The 25,950-nt window shown below is 40.8% G+C and overlaps 1 protein-coding gene across 4 annotated transcripts in view; it reads left to right on the top strand.

Moving 5' to 3' along the window:
- Window positions 1–25,950, top strand: part of TMEM241 (transmembrane protein 241) — a 152,268-nt gene that overhangs the window by 60,414 nt on the left and 65,904 nt on the right. For 3 of the 4 annotated variants that reach the window (XM_079109370.1, XM_079109368.1, XM_079109369.1), the window contains 3 exons: window positions 6–40; window positions 8,496–8,565; window positions 12,641–12,734. In XM_079109370.1, the coding sequence (XP_078965496.1) occupies window positions 6–40; window positions 8,496–8,565; window positions 12,641–12,734 (199 nt within the window). Of the gene's footprint in view, window positions 1–5; window positions 41–8,495; window positions 8,566–12,640; window positions 12,735–13,089; window positions 16,380–25,950 lie in introns of those variants that run through there. The other variant, XM_079109371.1, reaches the window with a different exon arrangement.

Genomic DNA, 25,950 nt, shown 5'->3' with positions numbered 1-25,950 from the left:
TTCAGTGTGGTGTTTCTGGCGTTTGCAGCTCATCCCACAGGTAAAGCATCTTGAGCATTTATTTGTTTTACCTTGACTCTGTTAGGCCCAGTGTTCTGAGCTTTGTTGTTGTCTCTGAAGATATCCCCAAAGAAGATATGGTTACCTTCCAGTATGTCACACTGAGGGTTCAAAAATGGTCTATGTACCTGAAATTGCTCTTAATAACCCAATCTAATGGGACTAGGGTATACACAGCTCAGTGGCAGAGCACTTGCCTGGCATTCATGAGGCCCTGGGTTCATTTCCTAGCACCACAAAAATTAAAGTTAAAAAAAAAAAAGACCCACTGTGACCTACTGTGACAATTTTCAATTGCCCAGGAATTTTCTCTTATCTCTGTTGCATTTTATTGCCTGTTTTCATCTAGTACAATCTCAAATATATAGCTGAGTCTATTTATTACCTACCAAGTAAACTAGTGCTTGTTTTGCTCTCTTCTAAAGTTCCTTCCCCAAGCATCTAGAATTGCTCTTCAGTTTTGGTGCTAAAAGGAATTGGTGAAAAAGTTCAAATTCACTCCATTTCTAGCTGACATCATTTTTATGAATTTTTTTCTATCATTTGTTCTATTTAGTTATACATGACAGCAGAATGCATTTTGATTCATTGTACACAAATGGAGTACAACTGTTCATTTCTCTGGTTGTACACGATGTAGAGTCACACCATTCATGTAATCATACATGTACTTAGGGTAATGATGTCTGCCTCATTCCACCATCTTTCCTTTCCCCTGTCCCCTCCACATTTCCCTCTACACAATCAACCTTCCTCCATTGTTCCCTTACTCGCCCACCCCATGCTGGTTATGTATCAGCATCCACTTATCAGAGAAAACATTCCCTTTGTTTTTTTGGGTTTGGCTTATTTCACTTAGCATGATAGTCTCCAACTCCATTTACCTGCAAATGCCATAATTTTATTCTTCTTTATGGCTGCATAAAGTTTTTATCATATGTCCCCATCCAATTTTCTTAATTGTGGAATAAATAAGTCAATTTTAAAAACTTATCTTCACCCTGTTGCTGCCTCAATTACTTTGTAATTGCCTTTCAGATTGAGGAATTACCTGAATTCCTGAATTACAATGCTCTATTCCAATGTGGGTTTATTTTTGTTGTTTGTTTGTTGTTTTACTTTGAAAGGCTTTAGAGTCATATTAGTCCTTTTTCTGTTGCTAATGCCACAATACCATGATGCCACATATGGGATGAATGATAAGGAATAGAAGTTGGTTTGGGCTCCCTGTTCTGATTCGTGGTTGCAGAGCCCTATCTGATGATGACCTTCTTGCTGTCAGAGTCCTGAGATAGCACAGGGCATCATATGTTCACACAGGGAACATGTATTTGTGTGTCCATTCTGGTCTCTCTCCCTCTTTTTCTTTTTTTTTTTTTCTTAATTTATTTTTATTGTAAACAAATGGGATATATCTTGTTTCTCTGTTTATACATGAAGTAAAGACATACCATTTGTGTAATCATACATTTACATAGGGTAATAGTGTTCGATTCATTCTGTTATTTTTTCCTTCCCCCCACCCCTCCTCCCTCTTTTCCCTCTATACAGTCCCTCCTTCCTCCATTCTTGCCCCCCTCCCACCCCCCATTATGTGTCATCATCCACTTATCAGCGAGATCATTCGTCCTTTGGTTTTTTGAGATCGGCTTATCTCACTTAGCATGATATTCTCCAATTTCATCCATTTGCCTGCAAATGCCATAATTTCTCCTCTTCTTATAAATCACCAGCATTCAATCATGAAGGCCCCACTTTGATGACCTTATCTAATCTTAACTACTGCTCCAAAGTCCATCTCTAAACATCATAGTTGGATTAAATCTCCCTCTTTTTTTTTTTTTTTAATACTAGGGATTAAACCCAACACCTCCTGCATGCTGTGCAAGTGCTTTATCACTGAGCTATTTCTCCAGCCCCCTCTTTTAAATTTTTATTTTGAGACAGGGTCTTGCTAAGTTGCTAAGGGTAGCCTTGAACTTGCAACCCTCCTGCCTCAGCCTCCCAGATAATTGGGATTACAGGTTTACAGGTGTACACCAGCAGTTGCCACCCTCCTAAGACCTCAAAACGGGAATTAGACTTCAACATGAGTTTTGGACAAATCATATTCCAACCATAACAGAGATTGTAAAACAGTAGTATCTATGTGTGATATGGTTGGAAATACACATTTTATTGGTCATGCTCTTTATAGCATGGTGGAGTGTGTTAGAAAGAGCATTGATTTAGAAGACTTGGAACATCTTTGGCTCCCTCGTTGAGGACATTAAGACTTTTTATGGTAGACAAAATAAAACAAAAGAAAACTAATGTTTTTTGATCACTGGCATGCATGAAACACTACCTAAGTCCTCGAGTCTCAATTTTCCCATGTCTAAAATGAGCAAGGCAGGCTGGATTCCTTCTAAAGCCTTCCCAGCTGTCATCCTGTGCTCAGTGACAGCTTCCATTGGTGGTTATAGCTGCTTTTTTAAAAAATATATTTTCAGTTGTAGACGGACACAATACCTTTATTTTGTTTATTTAGTTTTTTTAATGTGGTGCTGGTAATCGAACCCCATGCCTCACCTGTGCCAGGCAAATGCTCCACCACTGAGCCACAACCCTAGCACTTCAACTGCTTTTAATTGAATGAGTCTCCTCCATAGTGACCCAGGAGTAAGGCTTCTGCGTTATAAGTGCCATGTCTGAGCCCACTCTCATAAGGATCATTCAGATCTCTTTTTCTTAGTGCATTATTCTTTCCTTGCCCACCCAGTTTTGTTTGCTCTTTCCCATGGCCTGGGGACATCTCAGACTCTGAAGTTTGCTCCTGAGTGTCCTCACCACTGTCATGTTGAAAGCCTATCCTTTGTACAGTAATAAATCCTATGAAGCCATGCTGAACCCCAGGCAGTTTCTGTTTACCCATACTGCCAGTTATCTGCCTCCAAATCCTGCCTCTCATTATACATCAGGCAGTAGTCACCTAGCAGATGTTTTAGGGTCCTCCCCCTTTGAAATGTGCATTTGTCAGAAACCTTTGGAAAGTTATATTTACTGATTCTCCTGATTTACAGGTTCATTTACTTCCCGAATTATTTGCAGGAGATGTGGGTGCATATTTTTTTTTTACCTAAAGAGATCATTTTGCTCTTCAACTAAGAGGTTATGCTGTACCTTTGTCAACTCATGATTAGCAGAGCTGGAAGGAAGCTTAGCAATGAGCACAGGTGCTCCCAGATTTTACAAGTGAGGAATTTGCAGCTCAGAGGAGTTAAGTGATGTGACCAAGATGATGCAGAGCAGGTGCTCAGTAGAGGGAAACCCAAGTTTAGTTCTCCTGACTCTACTGCCAGGTTTTTCTTTTTGATTATTGCTTCTTTTCACTGATCCTATACTTTATTGTAAAGTGTCTCAAGCAAGTGAATACTTTTATAGGATACCCCTATTTTCTTTCTGGAACTTCTCTTGATGTGGGGAGAATTTTATCCACCAATTTCTAAGCATGGTGGTTGCTGGTAATAGTTTATCTGTTCTGGCCAGTGGTCCAACTTTTCACCTTGAGTTATTACTGAATTTTTAGGCCCATGTAAGAATACCTTCAAGCATTGTTACTCCTTCGGAACACAGAGTGGTCAACAGCCTAATATTGTTGAATGGCTTAGACAGAAGAATAATTTAAAATGGGCATCAGTCTCTTTTATGGGCATCAGTCTCTTTTATCATTTTATCACTTATGATAAAATGTTCTGGAATTAGATAATGGTGGTGATGGTTGTATGTTTTAGCCAGCTTTTTTGCTACTGTGACTAAAACTGTTTGCAAGAACAGTTTCAAAGAAGGAAAAGTTTACTTGGAGCTCAAAGTTTCAGAGGTTTCTGTCAATAGATGGCCAACTCCATAGCTTTTGGCCTGAGGTGAGGCAGAACATCATAGCAGACAAGTGTGGAGGAAAGCATCTCAGGACATGGCAATCAGGAAGCAAAGAGAACTTCATCCACCAGGAATCAAGTTTAAATCCTGAAGGCACTCCCCCAGTGACCCAACTTCTCCAGCCACACCCTACCTGCCTACAGGTTCAACTCAGTTAATCCATATCAGTGAATTAATGCACTGATGAAGTTAGGCTCTCTTAACCCAATCATTTTACCTCTGAACTTTCTTATACTGTCTCACACATGAGCTTTTGAGGAACACTACATATTGAAACCATAACATTACATAGCTCTGTGAATATATTATAAACCACAGGAAGGTACACTTTGTTTGTTTATGGTATAGGAATTGAGCCCGGAGGTGCACAACCACTGAGCCACACCCCAGCCCTTTTTATTTTTTATTTTGAGACAGGATCAAAGTTCAATCCGTGAGCATCCCAGGGAAACACTGCGAAGCCTCACAGTCTTCTGTGTGTGTTAGGTAATGTAAAGGCATATTGTTTTTATAAAGGTGCTCTGTGTATGATCACTGAGGTCACCTTTACTGCTTTCTTTGAACTTTTACAAATTGTGTGTCGAGGTGACTTAAAGACATATCTACTTACCCCTTATCAGGGGAGTGCCATCAATTGCAAACCTTGGTAGCTGTGGGGTTTTTTCATGAGTGCCTGCATGGATGAGGACCACTGAGTGGTAAAACAGTCTTTTCTAGAGGACTGAAGCTTCTTTTGAAACCCAAATGAAAAGAACCTGTCTAGGTCTTGATCATCATTAGCCTTGAGAAACTCTCAGGGCCACCACAGACAGCACGGCCCATATAAACAGTGCTCTTCCCTCTGAGGTCATGCAGTACAGAACCCATGGAGCTGTCAGTAGCAGCCCATGGCTTCAGAAAGTGCTCAGAACGTGAGAGAGAGAGAAAGTACCCAGGAACACAGGAAGAGTAAAGTGCTTGTGTGTGTTTGTCAGAGTAGATAACCAAAACAGAGATATTAAGGTAGGAATTGGATGTGCAAGAAGATAGAAGCTCAGACTCTAGAAGACAACTTGGGAGTTCGTTGCCCTGAACTCTCTGATAGGTCTAGTGATGTTTTCTCGTGGTAATATGCAGTTGATCATAAAGTTTTGGCAGATAGAACAGCTAAGCAGGATTAGTGGGTCATGTACAAATGTTTAACTTTCTCAGAAAGTGCCAATGTTCCAAAGCGTTTGTACCATTTCTTACTCTCACCCAGCAGCAAGCATGTGAGAGTTTCAGTAGCTACAAATCCTTACCAACTCTTCATGTGGTCAGTCTTACTTAAGCTCTTCTAGTGAGTGGTGGTCTCTACATAGGGCTTTAGACTAAGCTTTTCTCCTCCTTTACTTTACAAGTGACTAGAAAGATGAGCTTCCTTGTAAATGAACCTTTGGGGTATGTGGGATCAGGTAGACAGTTCTTCATGCCCTGGACTCTGAGCTTACTTCTGGGTGGGCAAGAAGAGAGAATACTTCCTCTAACCTCAGTAGTCCTGTAGGGGCCAAAAGATTCAGAATCTTACTCAAGAAGAATCCCTCCTTTCCTCTTGAACTGTTTTAACCAGTAGTAGAGAAAAGGAATTCTTCCTATGTTTAAAAGGTTACACTTCATTTTTGTATGGGAGGCCCTCTGCTGTGGTGTTAGAGAGAGGATTTCAAGAAACCAGAGGAACAAGGAGACCACAGGACTCTGACCTAGCAATTGGGGTGCCTTCTGTTTCTGTGTGAGATAAAGCAAGCAGCAGTAATCACTCCTGGGAACCAACCTCCCATTCTCCTGCCAGTTCTGATGGCTAAAATGTGGTGAGAGGAAATTTTCTTTATGTTCAAAATCTCCGTTAGTCTCGAACATGCCCAGACTGGACCCCTCCTTTCACTATGGCAGTTTTGTGTTCTGTGATCTTCAGAGAAGTGGGATCCACTCCCCACTCAGACCAGTGCAGTTTGCAGTGGAGGCCAACAGTGAAGGGTCAACTCAGACATGATTGCGTAACCTCATGTTGCTGCCACAAAGCATGTTGACAACTCTCTGGCTTTGTGCTCACGTCATTCTGCTCTGCGTGAGGTGGTGCAGGAGTGTTGGCTCAAGAGCATTATCGCACATGTTTTTAGGCTTCTGGATTGAGCTCTCGTGGGCTGGGGTCTGGCCAACCACCTGCTGCACCCTCTTTAGGGGTATTGATGGCAGAGTCACTAACCTTTGCTGTTTAGGGCTTCATGTGCTCTTGCTCTGTTTACAGGTACCAGGGGGTGGGGATGTGGCTCAGTAGAGGAGCACTTCCCTCACAGACACAGGGCCTTGGGTTCAATTCACAAAAAAGAAAAAAGAGTGATACTTTATTAAAAGAAAAAGCAGGTTGAGAGTATGAAGAGAGAAGCATCTGGGATCAACTGGAAATTGAGGACCATATAGCCAACTGGAAACTCTGGAACATTCTCCCCTGGGAAAACAAATAATACTCAGACCTTCCACTTGCCCTCTGTTCAGTAGGGCTTGCACATATCAGGTGAGGTGCTGACCCAGCAGATACAGGAATGAGGAGGATGAGTCTCTGCTCTCAAAGATTTTCTAGTTCTAGGAAGTAGGACATGAGTGACTTCAACTAGTATGGTGTGAGAAATGTGTGAAGGTTTTAGAAATGCTCAAGAGAGGGCAGACTATTCTCTCTTTTTTTTTTTTTTCTCTCTCAATTTATGGGATCAGTTTTCAGGGTCTGGGTGGGGATTATTATCCAACAATTCTCTGAGAACTGTGATTTATTCCTTATTTTCCTCCCTCCCAGCCTGTCTGTCTGTTCCTCTGCTCTTTAGACCCCTTCCAAAGTCTGGACTGGGCTATAGAAATTGCCACATACCCAGAGTCCTGTTCACCCTTCTGGAGTGTTTCCGATAAAAGACTGGTTGCCAAGAGGAGGCATAGCCTGAGGGGTCTCAAGGTCCTGGATGTAATTGCTCACCCTCTCTGTCATTCCTCATTATCACACTGACTGCGCTGCACTTCCTCTCACACTGAGAGGGAAATTGGGAAAGAGCCAGCAACCAACAGCTGCTGAAGGGACGGAACAAATTCTCCATGGACATCCCTTCCGCATGCCTGAGCAGGGGACTCTGGCCACTCTCAAGGTCCCCATCCCCAAGGTTACCTTGACTGTTATTTCTACGGGGAAAGGGACCTCACAACACAGCCATGCTCTTCATGAGCTGGAGATTGGCCTGATGGTGTCATTTCCAACTTCCCTCCTCCAACACAGGTCCTGGTTAGACAGCTCAGGCGTTCAGTGGCATAGTGGCCCAAAGAGAATAGGAGCTCTTCACCTCCTGTCGGGCTTCATGAAAACCAAGTCCCAAGAAACCCTTTAAGTTAAACACGTGCATAAACAAAGATAATAGTCACTATAAAAAAAAAAAAAATCTTCCAGAGAAATAGAATTCAGAACTTTCTTCCTGATAGATGGTTGAATCATCTGAGATCATTTAGGTCTCGGAAGTAGTGTAGAAGCCTGTCACGTCTTTTGTTCTTAAGTGCTTGATTAGTAGTTCTGGTGATGGAGGAAATGTGGCCTGTGTGTTCCACTGCTATCTGATGTTCCATGAATACATAGGAAAATCAGCCCTGTCCCTCCAGTCCACCCAGAACTGAGATCCAGACCAAGGTCCAGGGGTCTGGAGAGCCAGGCTCCTGCAGACTCTCAGAAATTCCAGATTTGGAAGGATTAAGCTGTCCACTGTGGAAATGCTTAATTCCTTTTCTCAGGACATTTTTGGAAGGCTTTCTGCTTTTTTAATCTCCTGACTTCTTGTTTGTGACCAAGTTCAAATTCCAGAGAGGGAAGCAGCCAATATGTGTGATTATTTCCTCTTGTACCAAGTGGAACTAAAAGAATGAACTTATTTCACAAGAAATAAATGTACCCTTTGAACCTTAAACTGAAATGAGTCTGCACAGTCAGTCTGGCCCCCGTGCTGTTGGTGCAGTAATTAAACATGAAAATGCAAAAGGATGTCAGGAGAATGCATTCACCTTCTTTTTTTAGACATAAAGTAGAAAAATAGAAAAGAATTTTAAGAGACTTTCCCCCCTTGTGCAGGGATGGCTGCCTGGTGAAAAGATTTTAGAGTTTGAATTAACTGGGGCACACATTCTGGCTCCACAGTTTAAGAAGCGTACAATTTTAGGCTCTCCCTTAACTTCTCTGCACTCCAGTTAAAATGGGGACCATAGAACCTCACTGAGTTGTTACAAGGATTGAAAGAGATAAAGGCAGAAAGCTTTTAGTGTGGGCCTGTGCGTGAGAATGCACAATCGTCGTTGTTGTTCTTATTATCTTATTAGAAAGCAGTGCCAATAACAGAATCCCGAGGAATGCCAGAGCAAGGCTGCACAGTGTACAGGTGCTGCTGTGCCCAAGACCTTTGCCTTATGTTTCCTGGGGCAACTGACAGAGGGGTGTGGGGGCCTGGGGGCTATTGTTTCACCATTGCTGTGCTCCTCAGGTGACCTGTTCAGCGTCCTGGACTTCCCGTTCCTGTATTTCTACCGATTCCATGGCAGCTGCTGTGCCAGGTAATCTTGAACTCACAACTTTGTATGTTTTCTGTACTATCAGCTGTGACTTTATGAAGCTCAGGGTCAATGCCAGTGATTGGATTAAGTGGCAGAAGCCAGTGGTGGTGGGTGCAGTGGGAAGCTAGTCCCCTGCAGGTTATTCCTGGCACCCAAAGGTACTCAGGGCTGGCCAGGTCCAACAAGGACCCCTGGCCTGCAGATGTCCCTCAGCCAGGTTGGTAGTTTCAAATGTGCTGAAGAGTGGGGTTTCCCTGACTTTTTTCCCTTTGCACACAAATCTCATAAAGGACTTCAAAAAAAAAATATATATATATATATATAAAATTGCATATTATATATAATGATAAATATAAATTTTAAAATATGTGAATATTTTTTTCTTACTTTTTTTCTGCCAAGTGTGAGGGTGCCTGTCTATAATCCCAGTAACCTGGGAAGTTGAGGCAGGAGGATCCCAAGTTCAAGGCCAACTGGGAAAACTTAGATTCCCTGTCAAAGTAATAAATAGAAAGGGCTGGGGATGTAGCTTAGTGGTAGAGCATCCGTGAGTTCAATCCCCAGCACCAAAAAAAAAAAAAAAAAAAAAAAAAAGTAATTTTTCTACTATATATTTTGTGGTTTGGGGAAGCAGACCCAGGGGCAGTCTACCACTGAGTTTACATCTCTAGCCCTTTCTTTAAATTTATTTTTTATTTTTAGGGTGTCACTCAGTTGCCCAGGTTGGCCTCAAAATTGCAGTACTTCCTGAGTCACTGGGATTATGGGTGTGCACCCGGTTCCCAGCCAGAGCTTCAATATATGCAACTAATATAGCTGATTCAGTTCAAGGGGAAATTTGGTTCCAGAAGTCCACCCTCCAAGCTTCCACTTGGGCCTCCCTTTTACTCCTAAAGGCAGACTCTAGAAACCTCCAGTGAATCCTGAAACTCTCAGAAACAAATTGTAGAAATCAGTGACTAGATGGCTAGACAAACAAGGTGGTCATTAGTATTTGACCTTGGCAAGGAGTTTAGGATGTAGATCAATCAACTGGATTTGTCCAGACACACAGAAGTTCATTCCCACCCTATCCCCTTTTTCTGGCTGCAATCCTGTGTTCATCATGCTGAGAAGGGGAAGTCTTCTGTGGATGGTCTCAAAGCTTGTATTCTTAGAGTGGTAAGAACAGACTTGGGCTGGCCCCCAGGGACTGCTACTTTCTAAGTTTGTGGTCTTTGGACAGGTCACCCAAGTTGCTTCCAAGCCTTAGTTTTCTCATCTGTAAAAATGGAAAAATAACACCAATATAGGGCTTTTGGAAATATCAGATTAAATATATGTAAAGTCCTAAGCCTGGTCCAATAAATGGTGACCATTATTGTTAACTGTTCAGGTTACCTACAAGTAAAATGTTAACAAACCATGAACAATTGCTATGTAAAAGCCAGACCATCCATTTTCACACATAAAATGGTGCTTTGTGAAGCCTTGAGTCTTATATAGAGGTAAAAAATGGAAACATGTATGAGTGTACCTTTTTCCCCACATCCTCGCCAACACCTATTGTTGCTTGTGTTCTTAATAATCGCCATTCTAATTCGGGTGAGATGGAATCTTAGGGTAGTTTTGATTTGCATTTCTCTTATTACTAGAGATGTTGAGCATTGGGGGGCAAGAATGGAGGAAGGAAAGACTGTACAGAGGGAAAAGAGGGGTGGGAGGGGTGGGGGGAAGGGCAAAAATAACAGAATGAATCAACAACATTACCCTATGTAAATGTATGATTACAAAAATGGTATGCCTTTACTCCATGTACAAACAGAGAAACAACATGTATCCCATTTGTTTACAATGAAAAATAAATAAATTTTAAAAAATGGAAACATGGATAGATACTATTTCTGATGGGGTTTGTCCTGCCCCTCAAATATATTAGGGTAAAGGAAAAGAAAGAATCAATGTTATAGTTTGTTTCTACATGTGAGCCTCAGAATGATTTTATCACACTCAGAAAAGTTCCAGGGAAACTCTGTAACAGAATGTACTTTGCCCATTCCTGTCAATTTGATTTGGCCTGTTCATTTGTCCATTAGTTGGGATTCCTGTGTCTTCAAGCAGCTGGGGACTGTGGATTGGCTTTCCTTTGAGTGTGAATATTTGGCAGTCAAGGCAAGCAGGCAGGAAAGGGGAGGTCAACAATTGTTTGTTATTGGGGACAGAGCAGTACATTCCTGGCCCATTGGTGTGTCTTTGTGGAGTGACATTCTTGCTTTACTTCTGCAGCTTTCTCATAACCTAATATGATACTTCAGGTGTTTTTATTTTAAAGTTTTGGAGATCTTTGAATGGATTTAGCTCAGTTACATTTTGCCTCCTGGCTTCAGTTCAAAGCTTGGTCTTTTTTAAGAATGGGTCCAGCTTCCCCGTGTCATTTCAGTGGCTTCTCCTTGTCTGTATCTCAGACTGGGAGTTTCACTTTCAGGAGGTCCTGGGGTGAGGGTGGAAGTCACCAAGAGGAGCCACAGAGCACGGGCTACCTCATTCTCCACTCCCATCCTCATGACCATGGGCACCTGGAAGATCTCCTTGGTGAGGTTTGAAGAGCCATGAAGACCTGATTTCTAATTGTTCCTGTGCCTCAATTTCCTTGTTAATAAAGTGAGACTTTTGGGAAAGTAACCTTTCTGATCTGAAAGTCTCTGGTCCATAGATTGAACAAGGACTGCTATGTATATTCCTTATGCCTCAACAGAACACAGGCAAGGAAAAGGGGAATTTGGTCAAAGTCATGAGGGTCAATGAAAATAGCCAATAATAGAACTCCAGGCTGCTTGATCTAATTGGGTATTACCCACAGTGGCCTCCTTGCCTTTTTGGTGTGAGCCCTGATAACTTAATCCACAGCTGTTCATTCTCCCATGACTGCAGATGCAAATCTGGACAGATTTTGCAGGTCATTAGAACCAAAGCAGCAGCAACATACAGGGGAAACCTAATGCCTGTCCCTACTGCTGCCCCAAGAATGTTAGGCTATGAAAGTAGTCTATCTAATGCAGTGAAACTATACAATTCTGTGAAATTTGGTCCTAGGTGTCTTTGGTTCAGTTCAGCCTGCTTCCAGACACCTGATTGGTGTGTGGATTGAAGCCACACACCAGTGTCTATAATAAAAGTCAGAGGGAAATATGGCACTCCAGGCACTGGAGGAACAAATGAAATATGTCTCTCTAGTACAACAAAAATCATATCACTTATTTATGAATTTTCAATTTACAATAAAAGTCACACTCAAGCTACCACCTGAACACATATGCAAGCAGTGGGGCTCTGTCTGTCTCTCTTCTGCAATCTCTCTGCCTCATCTTTTCCCCAGCTGTCCTACCTCCAACCGCCAGGAGGAGTTGAGAGCTTTTGTCCTGTCTACACAGTGACACTTTTGAATATGGTTCCAGCACAGGCCCTGGTGCAGGGGTCTGGTGGTGACAATACCCTTGCTGGTTCAGACCTCTGAATCCTGTCCAGCTTCAGGCTCCACTGGGTGAGGCTCTTTCAGTTCACACACGGGTGCTTGGGCATCATTCCAAAGCATAGCTTCTATGAAGGTCTGCCTGGCTTGGGGACTTTGGCTTTGCTACATATATGACTGGAACCAGCCTTCAGATTCTTACCTTGAGTCAGGGCCCAGTCCAGACCCTTTTTCCCACATAGAGAGTTTCCATTTGAAGGTTTGTTTTGATTGAAAGAAATTGAGGTTCTAACTTGGCAAGCACTGTGTTCCAGAAATAGTATGGGGAGGAGCAGACGGTATTGTCTGCTACATTTTTTTTTCTTTTATGATTTAACCAGAGACCTCCCAAATTTCTGTACCTCTCCCCACCTCTGATGATATGTTCTCATCATAGCCTCTTAGAAAAATAGAGCTTCATGGGTTTCTGTTTTTTTTTTTTTTTTCTTCTATTTTTATCCAAAAATCACTAGGAGACACAGATGTGACAGAGGTCATGCAATAATTATAAATTGACTACTAAAATGGAGTCCGCTAATGGCTCAAGGAAGACAGTGTCACTAACAAAAGAACGTTTTCTCCTTCCAGTGGATTTTTAGGATTCTTTCTCATGCTCACTACAGTGAAGCTAAAGAACCTTCTGGCCCCAGGACAGTGTGCAGCCTGGATTTTCTTTGCTAAGGTAAAAGAGAAGGGGGAGGGGTGGGAAAGTCTGTCCCAAGAGCCTATGTAGCCAGTGTTCTCAGAGCCTGGGGAATGTAAGTTTGATCTTCAGGAAACCATTTCTAGTCACCTTCCCTGAGCCTGCTCCTTATTCAGGTAAGTTTCTGAGGCCTTTTGCCAATCTTACCAGCATGACATATTTAATCTTTATCACACTCCTGGAAGGTGACTATGGGTAGGTCCTTCATTCCCCAGAGCTTTAATTTGCCCATCTGAATAGGAGAGGTTTTGTCAACACTAAAACATGAGCATTTTGTCCAGCATCTAAGAAACTGGGCTCCCAGAGGTATGGAGCAGTTAGTTTTCTTTTCCAGGGCTGTGAGGGTGTCCAGGGCTCAAGTGACTTACCCAGGATCACTCAGCCTGTCTGTGAAGACAGAAGGACAAGTGGCCAGGCCTGAAGACTTCAGTGAAGCCTTCCCAAAAGGGACTGTTAGGAGAATGGTCTTCATGTGTCTGAATGACCATGTTGGAAGCATAGAGAAAGAGGTGGGCACACTGTGAGGAACAAGAGCAGCATAACAGCTGTAGGAGTGCCATCCTAATCAAGGTGCTTTGGGACAAATGTCTTTCTACTGGCCCATTTCATTTCCCATGAGTCTATGAGGGAGTCAAGGTTGGGGCCCTAGGTGCTGCTTCTGAGGAGTGAGATTTCCTCATTAATTTAATCTAATGAAAATTATTGAAACTTGTGCCTTTGATTGTCGTTATTTTGGGGAAAAGGTTTTAATTTTTTTCCCAGGGTGAGGGAGAGGGGGAGACAAACATTTTTCTTTGAAAATGAAATTTCAGTGGTATTTCTACCTCCGTGGTCTACTTTTTGATAGATCGGTGATTTCAATTCCAAAAGACTATAAAGAGTTCTTGAGATATTATTTTCTAGCATAAGAGAGTGAGGAGGTTGATAAAATTTGTTCCCCAAAAGCAAGTGGGAAGATGGAAGAAAGACTGTCTAAAACATCCATTTTCATGCTCTAGAAACTACTAAAAGCAGTTAATAGTAATAAACTCAGAAGCATTTGTTCATGGAAATCACTAAGCTTTGGAGAAGAACAGAATGAATTTGTGGTGTTCTTGCCTATCGTGACCCCATTTCCTGCTCCCCTCCAGCACTGTCAGGGTGCTGAAAACCAGCAGGCTTGCTGCGGCTTCCAGAAGGGGTTCACTCTGTTTGGAGAATTGTCAGTTCCAGTGGCCAATTCAGTGGTAAATGAAAAAAAAAAGAGGCCAGTACTTCCACTGGCTGGAGTTCATAGTCCTCTTTGGAGCAAGCAATGGAGCAGTGGTCTTTCTGGTGATTTAATAAGTAGTTCTGGGAGTTGAGAGAGCCACCAGGGACTTCATAGCTTTCCATATATCCCAGATTGAACTTTGTGTGCATGGTCAGCAAAAGTGGAGCAGGTCCAAGACATCCCCGTATCCCTGGCCAGTGGAGTCCATGAGCACACACAGAGGGTTTGTGAAAGAGCCAACAGAAGGTAAAAGCCAAGGTGGACATGGAAACAGTCTGAGGTTTGAATGTGCTCCCCAGCCACACACAGAATCAGACACAGAGAGAAGCCTTCTGGCTCAAGACAGAACTAAGCTATGCAGACATGGGGATGATCCCTAGAAATCAGACTTAAAAATAAAAGCAAGAAAAATAAATTTAGTAAAGGCATCAGCAATTGTACCTTATGTGGAAGACAAATATCAGGACAAATATTCAGGAAAATTGCTAAATAAGAAAAACAATAACAACTGAGGAAAAAAAAATCAGAATTCAAAGTACTAATTAACCCAGAATTCAACAAAACATTTAGGTATTATGCAGGAAAAGAGCAACCCATAAGAATTAGCTCTGAGCATCTGTCCTCTGATGTAGGATTTAGCTGCAAAACACCTATTTAAATATGTTCAGAGATTGGAAGGCATCCATGTTTAAAGAATCAAAGGAATACACTAAGTGAACATGGAATTTCAACATAAGAATATTTTTTTAAAGAATCACATGGATATTCTGGATTTGAAAAGTATAATTGAAATAAAAATTCTCCATATAGACTCAACAACAGATTTGAGATGGCAAAAGAAAGAATAAGTGAACTGGAAGGTAGAACAAAAGAAATTATTCAATCTAACGAACTAAGATTTTTTAAATTGGAAAAAAAATGTGAACAGAGTCTCAGAGACCTGTGAGACATCAAGTTTATCAACGAATATGTAGTAACAATCCCAGAAGAAGAGGAGATGGAATAGAAAAAATTAAAGAAATAATGGCCCAAACACCCCAATTTGATGAAAAATATTAATTTACAGATCTAAAAAGCTCATCATAAGAATAAACAAAAAGATAAACTTGCCTAGACAAATTATAATCAAACTGCTAAAAGGCAAAATAATCCTAAAGCAGAGATTTAACATAGAAAAAATGATTTAACATTTACAAAGAGAAAATAATGCAATTAATAACTGACTTGTCATTAGAAACAATGGAGGATATTTGTATTTTTTCTTTTGAGAAGTATCTATTTAAATCTTTTACCCTTTTATTGATTGGGTTATTAGTTATTCTGGTGTTTTTTTTTTTTTTTTAGTTCCTTATATATTCTGGATATTGATCCCCCATTGGAAGAGTAGATGGCAAAGGCTTTTTTCCTGTTCTCAAGGCTCTCTCTTCATACTCTTTATTTCTTTAGCTGTGCAGAGGCTTTCTAACTTGATGCAACCCACTTATTGATTAAAAAGTGGGGGATCTTACAAAAATAGAAGACTAATAGAATAGAGGAAGGGGATTGAGAAGGAGGGAGGAGAGAAGGACATGGAGAAGTACTGGGGAAGGAAATCTGCCAGACTATGCTATGCCCATATACTAATATGCCACAATAAATCATATATGTGTGTATATAAAATTATGATGCACTAATTTAATTAACAATAAGAGCAGGGAGATGAGTAGAGCAAGTGGATTTGTGGAGAAGGGGAGGGAAAGGGATGGTACTGGGGAATTGATCACATTATTTACATGTAGGAATATGGCATAATAAATCCCACTATGAGGTATAATTGAAATGTACCAACTGATAAAGGAGACTAGAAGGAAATAGGATGACACATTCAGCATGCTGCAAGAAAAGCCTGTCAACCAAGAATTTGATATATAGAAAAACTGTGCTTCAAATATGAAAGAGCAATAAAGACTTACAAATAAATAAAGACAGATTTATTGCAGGTAGCCATCAATAATTACATTAAATGCGAATGGACTAAATATCCCATGAAAAAACAGATTGGACTAAAAATTATATACTGTCTACAAGAAACACCTTAGATTAAGAAATACAAATAGACTGAAAGCGAGGATGTGAAGAAACTGGAATCCTCCTAAATTGCCAGTTGATATGTGTGCAACCTCTTTGGAAAACCATTTGATATTTTTTTAAATGTTAAACCTAAATTGACTACAGTGCATCCGTTCTATTCATAAGAATCCAATTAAAAGAAATGAAAATATTTGTCTACCAGAAGCCTTATACATGGGCATATATAGCAGTGTTATTCATAAGAGCTACAAACTAGAAACAATCTAAATGTGACTTTTTTGGCTAATGGATAAATAAGATACACATACACATACACACACACACATGAATTTTAGTTAACAATAAGAAATTAGCTGGGGCTGGGGAGATAGCTCAGTTGCTAGAGTGCCTGCCTGGTAAGCACAAGGCCCTGGGTTCAATCCCCAGCACCACAAAAAAAAAAAAAAAAAAGAGCTACTAATACTTTGTTATAATTTGGACGAATCTCAGAAACATCAAGTGAAAGAAGCCAGTCACAAAAGAGTGCATATAGTATTATGCCATTTTATGTGAAATGTTCAGAAAAGGCAACTGTAGACAGAATGTATCCTGATGGTTTTTTGGAGCAGGAATTGATTGCAAAATAGGCTTGAAGGAGTTGATTTGGGTAATGGAAATGTTCCATAACTGGATTGTAATGATGATTGCACAGTCATTTAAATTAATTTATTAAATTTGCTCATTAAAAATGATTGCATTTACAATTACAGCAAGTGAATTTTATGGCATATATAAATCATCCCTGGAAGTTGTAAAGTAGTGTTGCACAAGCATTGTGTTTATATCTTGTCCTTTATGATTCGGTAGGACATTTTTTCTTTATGTGGCTTTGTCTAGTTGATCACTAGTGTCATGAATCTCCTTTTTATTTGTTTTATTTTTTCCCCTAAACTCTAAGGGAGGTTTATAATTTCTTTCTCAATAGTTAGTTTAGAAGAGGGAGGAGTTTTAAAGGGTTGTTGTGGTTTAACTAATCCTTAAGTATGGAGGATTGAATTAGATGAGCCATCAAAGTATCTTTCAGTCTCAGTACATGGAGCAATCTCTCTTTCCTTCTCCCCTCCCCTTTTTATTTTCCATTGACCAATAAGTTCTGTGATCTTCAGTGTCAGGATATGTATATGTTATTTGGACCACCTACACATCCAAATGTACTGACATTTGAAGTTTGACATGAGTATACTTAGTAATCCAGCATTTTCTCATGATGTCATATGGCTCCACTGGTGTCAGCATATTCGGAAAATGACTCAGAAGGATGTTCCATTGGTGGTGGGGGAGAATTTTGATCCTGTTAAAGACCCATGATACGTGGGCAGGGAGGTCATTAGGGGCTCAGGGTACCTTTTTCCTTGCTCCAAAAGGACCCCTTCTTGACCATTTTCCAGTGAGTTGTTGCATCAGCTTCATCACTTCTAAATTCTCAGGAAAGCCATTCATTTCAATTTCTGGTTCTTACTTTTTGTAGTTTTCTTTTTTTTTTTTTTTTCTGACCTGAGAATGCTTAGCATAGGGAAAAAATGCCTTCGAAATAATTTAATATTCCTATCATGATTATCACTTTCTCTGTGGAAATTCAATAAACATTCTAAGAAACTAAATATATCAGAATATTTAGCAACCTTATTTAAAAAAAATCTCCCCTTCATTTGGGTAAGTTCAGGCTTGTGAATTATAATTGCATCAGTAGAATTTTGGGGTCCCCTCTCCTTTATAATGTAAAAGATTAATGCAAGAAGAAAGTAAAAAGAATTTAGGACAATTTATGAGAAAAACAATGAAGCTTGTAAATGTACAAGGAAGGGGTGGTATGAATTTTCATTTTTTTCCTAGTGTGTTTCTCTAGCAGATTTACGTTCTCTCATGAGAATTCTTCTTAGATTGAGTTGTGCCTTGTCTCGTCTGTGTTAGCCTCAAATCAGCTTGAGTTCTTAACATCACCAGAAAGAAGCAACAGAGGTGAGAGTTGAGGACAAGCCAGGGAAGTGAAGCATTCCCAACTCTCCAGGGTCCTGAGCATCCAGCTCTTACTACCCCTTTTAAAACTCTCTCCATAAGAAAACTCACCCCGCCCCTTTTTTTGTGTGTGTGTGTGTGTGTGTGGTACCGGGGATTTGAACCCAGGGCCTTGTGCTTGCAAGGCAAGCACTCTACCAACTGAGTTATATCCCCAGCCCAACTTTTTCCCTTTGAACTAATGTCATAATTGCTACTACCATTTTGTGTCCTGAAGACGGACACAAAAATCCGTCTCTTCTTCTTATGTCCCTGGGAAATAATTTTTCTTTAGCTTGCCTAGAATCAGCCTCTTGGTTTGGTTTTACTTGTTATTTGACTGTTTCATCTTTCATGTATACAGGGCCAGGACTAGGGTGACCCTCACATGGTTATGCAGTGCTGGTCAGCGCCTGTGAAGGAAAAAGTACCTCCTTAAATGTTATAACCTAGGCACCTTGTTTGCCTCTCCCTAGTCCTTTCCCTAAAACTGTGTCATAATTTTTTACCAGTCGGAAACAGGTTACAGTCCCATGGGATATAAGATACTGTATTCTTACAGTTTGGGAGTATTAGAAGGGTCTCATATCAAGGTATATGGATGCTCTTTGGTCCTCTTTTGGGACATGATTCTACCAGTCAGCATTTCTTTACAGAAACCTTTGGAGTCTCTGACAGTGGTAGGGAGGGAGAAATGAATTGTTATGGCAGTGCCAACCGAGGGCCTCTTAGTGTCCAGAGGAGAAAGTCCGAATCACAAGGGTGGGACTGTTAGAAGATGACACCAAGCTCAGTGTCAGAAAAGTGGCTGACATTGGCCCCTGCAGGTCAGGTTGCATGGGAAAGGTGGAAGAAGAGAATGGGGGCCTTTCATAACCAGTGGCAGGAACCCCTCCACAAGATAAACAGCTGGGGAACCATGATAAATAAATATGACCAGAGGAGGAGAGAGTAGAGGCACGAGGGAAAGTCAAGTGACAGGAGACCTGAAAAGCCATTCCATAGAGACATTGTGCACCTCTGAATGAGCGGATCAATGGTGAATAATATTTGAGCAGGGTAATGTGGAAATAGTGCTTAAATAGATAAGAACTGAGCTTCGAGCATTTAGGAGGAAGGTAAATCAAAGCATTAATGTCAAGAATAAAGATGAAAGGTCAAACTTGACTGACAATTGAAAGGAAAATGATTATTAATCATTTATTATATAATGGTTATATGATGTGATTAAAGAGTTAGATAAGGAAGCCTCGGATCATTTCAGAACAGATGGGGGTGGGTAATGACAGTTGGACATTGAGATTGATGGAGAGGGAAGATCACCAGTGGCTTGAAGGTTTGTAACTGGAGTCATAGGAGATCCATGGCATGGCAAGATAAATGGGGGTGATGGTTGGTGAGTCCGTGGGGTGCAAAGCTGGTGAAATGTATTCTAGACAGGTGTATTGAGTAACAGGATGTCTAAAAGAAGCCGTTTTGGGTTGAAAACCTGGGGTAAAATATAGATGAGAACTCAGATACGTGTCTATTTTGACTTTGCCTGTAGAAGTCGGGAAAGTGAATCAATAAAGGAGCCCAGTGGGAGAGAGGGAAAGGATGTGAGGAGAGAAGGGAGGCCGGGGACTATGCTTGGGAGATGCTTATATGCCAGTGACCAGTAATGAGCAGCGGAGTAACAGCTGAGACTTAGAAGGGAAACCAAGAAAGTTCAGTTCATGCTAGAGAATGAGAGGACATTGGAAGAAGTGGTTTCAGTATCACAAGAAGGACTTGGGGGAACTAGCTTTAGAGAAAAAGTTCTGAGTTCTGGCAAAGGGCAGCGGTAGATAGGAGAGGGCATACATGAAGGGTCTTGTCTTTTCCAAGAGCTGCATGGTAGAGGGACTATGAATTCAATGGGGGAGGAAAGGAAAGAGTACTCATTGTTTCACTTTGATCGCAGATTACTGAAATTCTCTGCTATAGTCTGCATGCCTGTGCCACCCTATGATTTATAGGTTGAAGTCCTGTCAGGATGAGGCTCAGACTCTGAGAAACACATTTGGGATCCCAGCAAGTGAAAGATGTGAGGCACAGTTGGCACAGTAGCCATGCTTTATTTGGAGGCAGCAGCAGCCCTCAGCCCCCTGAATCCTTCCATAGACCTTTTTTATGTGCAGGACAAAGAAGGCACAGTGCCAACAGATTACATAAGTGAGCACATACTCACAAGCAGATGTTTATGACCTTGAATACACATGCTAAATCAGGGTGTTCATGACCTTGACAACATACTAAAAACACAGCCTGCTGGAAGTCTTGGTGACTACAGCCATCTTGGGCCTGCCCCTCAAGTCCTCATCCCCAGGTGATGGTATTAGAAGGAGGAACTTTGAGGGGACGATTTCATGAAGGCAGGACCCTCATGAATGGGATTGGTGTCCTTATAAAAGAAGTACCAGAGAGCTGCCTTGCTCCTTCTTCCATCATGGGAGGACACAGTGAGAAGGCAGTCTATGAGAACTGTGAGAAATACACTGCTGTTTATAAGCTACCCAGTCCCTGGTGGTTTGTCATAGCAGCCCAAATGGACTGAGACATCCTTTAATCCTCAGTTGTTTCATCCTTAAAGCGGAGTCTGGACTGAATGTGTTTGAAGACAGCTCAGAAATGTTAGGATTCTAATGAGCTCTGACAACACTGATAATCTGACATTTAAAACTAAATGTCAAAGTCATTTACATCCATTATAGCATTATGTAGCAATCTGCTAGCTACCATAGCATTAGTGACCAGTGCCTACTTAATAAAGCACTTGCCAGATTTTTTGTTGTTGTTGTTGCAGGGAGGGGAATTGGGAATTGAACCAGGGGTTCTATATCACTGAACCACATCCTCAGTTCTTTTTGTTTTTTTTATTTTGAGAGAGGGTCTCACTAAATTGCTGAGGCTAGCCTCGAACTTGCCAACCTCTGGCCTCAGCCTCCCAAGTTGTTGATATTATAGTGGGATTATAGATGTGTACCACCACACCTGGTTTCCATCTTAGTACCTAGAATAAAGATGTTGAAATTATGCCACTGGATCTAGACTTCTTCTTTTTCTTTTTGGTGGTTAAAATCCTAATGTATCAGAGCCTAGTATGATATTAAGAACTTCCAATTAGCAGACCTTGTTAAAGGGCCAAGCGCCTCGGACACATCCACATCAAGCTATACTTAAGGGAGCCATCAAGAGGATACCGTTAACTTTTCTAGGCTTCTTCCCCTTGACTTTTAAAATTGAGGTACAACACATAGACAGCAAGGTTCATAAAGTACACTAAATACATAGCTTGATGATCTTTTACAAATGGGCACATTGTGGTGACCACTACCCAGATCAAGACGTAGATCATCTCTTTAACGCTACATAAAATTTACACATGCCTTTTCCTAGTCTGCACCCCTGCCCAACACATTACCAATAGTCTGAGTTCTATCATAATCGATTGGTTTTTACCAGGCACAGTAGAACATACCTGTAACCCCAGGTACTCTGGAGGCTGAGGCAGGAGAATTGCAAGTTCAAGGCCAGTCTGGGCAATTTAGTGAGACCCTGTCTCAAAATAAAAAATGCAAAGGCCATAGCTCAGTGCTTGCCTAGCATGTGCAAGATCTTTGGTTCCATCTCCAGTACTGCAAAAAATAAAGATAGAAAGGAAAAAAAGGAAGAAAGAAGAGAAAGGAAAGAAGGAAAGAAAAAGATTACATGGAATAAAGATGACATGAATAAAGGAAGTGATAGATGGAAATCAGATGCTTATCCCAAATTGTGGTTGTTCTTGTCATGACAACTGATTTCTGCTAGTTTATAGATCTTAGTGCTTTTTAAAAATTTTTTTAGTTGTATATGGACAAAATGCCTTTATTTATTTTTATGCGGTGCTGAGGCTAAACTCAAGCATTTGCCAGAATTAAAAATGATTTCATAGAACTGATCGGAACACAGTAGGAAACTATTCAGCAGCCTGACCTTCCAGTCTTGTCACTAAGTTCCACCTTCTCTTGTGGAAGACTGTGATGTCAGTGTGACAAATTATTTATTGGAATCTTTGTCCTTCTTTTTATTTGTCTTGGACAGTCAAAATTCATGCTTACGGAATGGGATCTCCCTCCCCATTGCTCTGTAGAATACAATGCTGCTTACAAGGCCCAGGTGGAAAATGGTCAAAGCCTTCACAGACACAGTCCTATGTGAGTGTGTTGATTTTTGCACCACAACTGGAGTGTGTTGTGGGTACAGAAGTGGGAAAAGAGTGAAGGACCAAGGGGCGGAATACTGCAAAGTTAGGAAGTGTTGGAACCTAGAATCTTAATTGGTTCAAAGCACATTATATGAGATAATTAAGTGAAAATAGTTGGGGAGGGCAAGTGCCCTGCAAATGGCATATGTAGAGTCCTAGAGACCTAATTTTGATCTATATTGGAGTCCCAGGTCTGCCACTTTCTAGGTGTATGACTCAGTTTCTCCTAAGCAAACAAGTATAATAATAAAGTCTACCTCATGAGGAGGATTAAATAATGATTGAAAGCCCTGGATTAGTGAGAGCCAGTAGGTGGCAGGACCTCCTTGGCTCTATGAAACCACTAGTTTAATTCTTTCACAAAATTAACCAGTGACTTCCTGGGACTGAATACCATTTATACTCACAAGTCCTAGGCAATAAATTTAGTTATGGACTGCCTACTCTCAACACTGCTCCAAATTCAGCATGCATGAGAACAAGGTCTCTCACAGCATATTAAATCAGACATTGTTTAACAAAAGAAGCAATTGATCCACCATTCACAATGTTTTTAAACCTATATAAAGAGTCATTGATTCAGAACAGTTACCATGCATGTGAAAATGTATGTTTGGTGGTTTCCATGGAGATCACACTGGCTGTTCTGTGATCACTGCTAGCCTTAATTATACACTGGCATCGCCTGGGAGCCTTCAAAGCTGTCTCCATAACAACATCTCCTTGTGGAGTAACATGGCTGCCATCCTGGACTATGATTCCCGTATAGAAGTTTTTCCTAGGAGTCAGAAGGTTCCACTGGTAAATTTCAGCCTGCCCGATTTATCCTTATGAAGAACTCTTTTAAGAGCATAAAAAGTTTTCTGAGTTTCAACTGCCTATCTTACATGCTGTCTTGGCAAGTCTCGGGAGCCCAAGTGAAGATAACAGCAATGTCCAGTGTCTTTTCTCAGTGACATGTTGACATGTCTCTTGACCTATTGCCAAGATTCTGAACTAAGAACGAGTCTTGGCTATGTTAGTTGACTAGACAAAATTAAATCTATTTAAAATACTGGTGAACTTGTAAAAGCATTGTCAATAGATACTAGTGTTCATTTGATATTGGGAATTTTCAAATGTGTCCAAGACCATTGGTAAAATTTCTGCTGTTTCTGGTAGAATTAAAAAAAATAAATGATGTTGGGCTGGAGCTATAGCTCAGTGGTAGAGCGCTTGCTTCCCTAGCATGTGTGAGGCACTAGGTTCGATCCTCAGCACCACATAAAAATAAACAAATAAAATAAAGACATGCTGTCCACCTACAACTACAAAACAATTTTTTTTTTTTTTAAAAAAGCTAGGTTCTTTTGAGTGGAATCACACAAATTTCCTGACTTCTAAATAACCTATTTTGGTTTTTTTAGATGTATCTGTAGTGCTTAAATAAAGTGATCTCAAGGGAAGCTCCCAGGCTTAACATTAAATCATACCTTGAGCTTCCAAGGAGGTAACAAGTAGACAGATCGTTCATGTTCTGCAATCAGAGTTCCTAGGCATATGCATACCAGTGTGTGCGCAGTCAAGAGTAGGCTGGGAAAAACCCTAGAAGTTACCATGCCTGTCACTAAGTCAAGGCTCTGCTGAACAGAGATGGTTCTCTTTTTCTACTTTGTGTTGTGTTACTACTGTTACTTCTTTTATTATTGCCATCTTATTCCCATCGTTGACATCCCTTTGTCTCTTGGGTGGGGAGCCTATTGCTGAATTTCTGCACTTCCGGAATGGTCAAAGGACATCACAAGACAGTCGACTTCTCCGCTTTAGTTCACTGTTGATAGATTTTAGCTTCTCCACTTCTTCAGATTCCTTACCCCTTCTCATCACATCTCAAAGGTCATTTGATCCAGGTGCGGTGGCACACACCTGTAATCCCAGTGACTCAGAGGGCTGAGGCAGGAGGATGGAGAGCTCAAAGGCAGCCTCAGCAACTTAGCAAGGCCCTAGGGAACTTAGTGAGACCCCGTCTCAAAATAAAAAATAGGGGTGGGGTTGTAGCTAATGGGTGGAGCGCTTGCCTAGCACGTGTGAGGCACTGAACAATCTTCAGCAGCACATAAAAAAAATAAAATAAAGGTATTGTGTCCATCTACAACTGAAAAAAAATTTAAAAAAATAAAAAGGCCTGAGGATGTGGCTCAGTGGTAATGCACCCCTTGGTTCAATCCCCAGTACCCAAAAACAAAAAAAAAAAAAACGTTAATTTGAATGTAGTTTATAGTTTAAAATATTTCCTTTCTTCTGGAATAGTCCAATGAAAATAAATTGTGAAACCAAATGAAGCTGTGCTGTAATGTAACTTTTATGTTGAAAGAGTGTTCTGGAAAAAAAAAATCTAATTATGGTCGTTTCCTAATTAAATCATTTTTCTTTTTCACCGTCTAAGCAGCTATAGCAATGAGAATGATTTTTCATGGAAAATTAAAACATAGAGGCAGCAGCATAATTTCCCTCGCAGTCTCTGCTCGGCAATAACTACAGCGTGTCGATGTCTTTCCATGACATCACTGACTAGGGGACAGGAACACGAGGGGTCTAGTTAGGGAGCTGCTGTCAGTGTTGAGCCGTGCAGAGGCCGTTATCTGGGAATTATTTGTTTATGAACAAGGTTTTCCCAGAGGACACGTGGGAGGGGAAGTACAGTTTTGGATTCAAGGAAAAATCTTAAATTCCATTTCCTATTGTCAAAATAATTCATAGAGAAATGAAGGGCATTAAGGGATGCTTTGCTATTTTGGATAAGGTAGTTGTTTTTCTTGTTTCTAGTTATGTAGTCTTAATTTTTTCTGGGCTATTTTTAGTGCCATCGATCATCACAGTGTTCTCTGTTGCAAAAAATATGATAATAATTCTGGGTTTCACAACTTTTGACCTGAATAACTTTGGTTTTTATTTACTGAGGAGATACACTTAATTTCTGCAAATTTCCTCACTGGAAGATTTTTATGGTGCTGTTAGTATCCCAGATACTTTATTTATTTTTAAATATATATTTTTTAGTTGTAGGTGGACACAATACCTTTATTTTATTTTTATGTGGTGCTGATAATCAAACCCAGGGCCTCAGGCATGCTAGGCAAACGCTCTACCACAGCCCCAGCCCAGCCCAGCCCCCCAGATAGTTTTAAATAGCTAAAATTAAAATGATTTCTGCAACAAAAGGGTCAGGTAATTGGGAAAGTTTGCAAGGCTTCCTGGAGAGGAAGAACCGATGTATGTTCATTATTGGATAGTACTGAATAAATGAGTGTTGACTGAGTGCTTAAATAAGCTGATTTTAATCAGCACACCACTGATGTGCATGCTACCCGCACACCAGAAGCAGAGAAAGATGGAATTCTCCAGGTATCCTTGTGAAGTAACTTATTGTGATCTATATCCAGTGGGTCCCCAAGTTACGGTGACTCGATTTAAAGTCTTTTAACTTTACAGTGGTACAAAAGCAATATGCATTTAGTGGAAAACAGGCTTTGGAATTTTGAACTGTGATCATTTCCTGGGCCAGTGATATGTGCTGTGATCCTGTTTTGTGATCC

Source organism: Sciurus vulgaris, assembly GCF_902686455.1.
Source record: "Sciurus vulgaris genome assembly, chromosome: 13".
Taxonomy (NCBI): domain Eukaryota; kingdom Metazoa; phylum Chordata; class Mammalia; order Rodentia; family Sciuridae; genus Sciurus; species Sciurus vulgaris.
The sequence above is the reverse complement of the archived record's forward strand: the minus strand, read 5'-3'. Positions and strand labels throughout refer to the sequence as shown.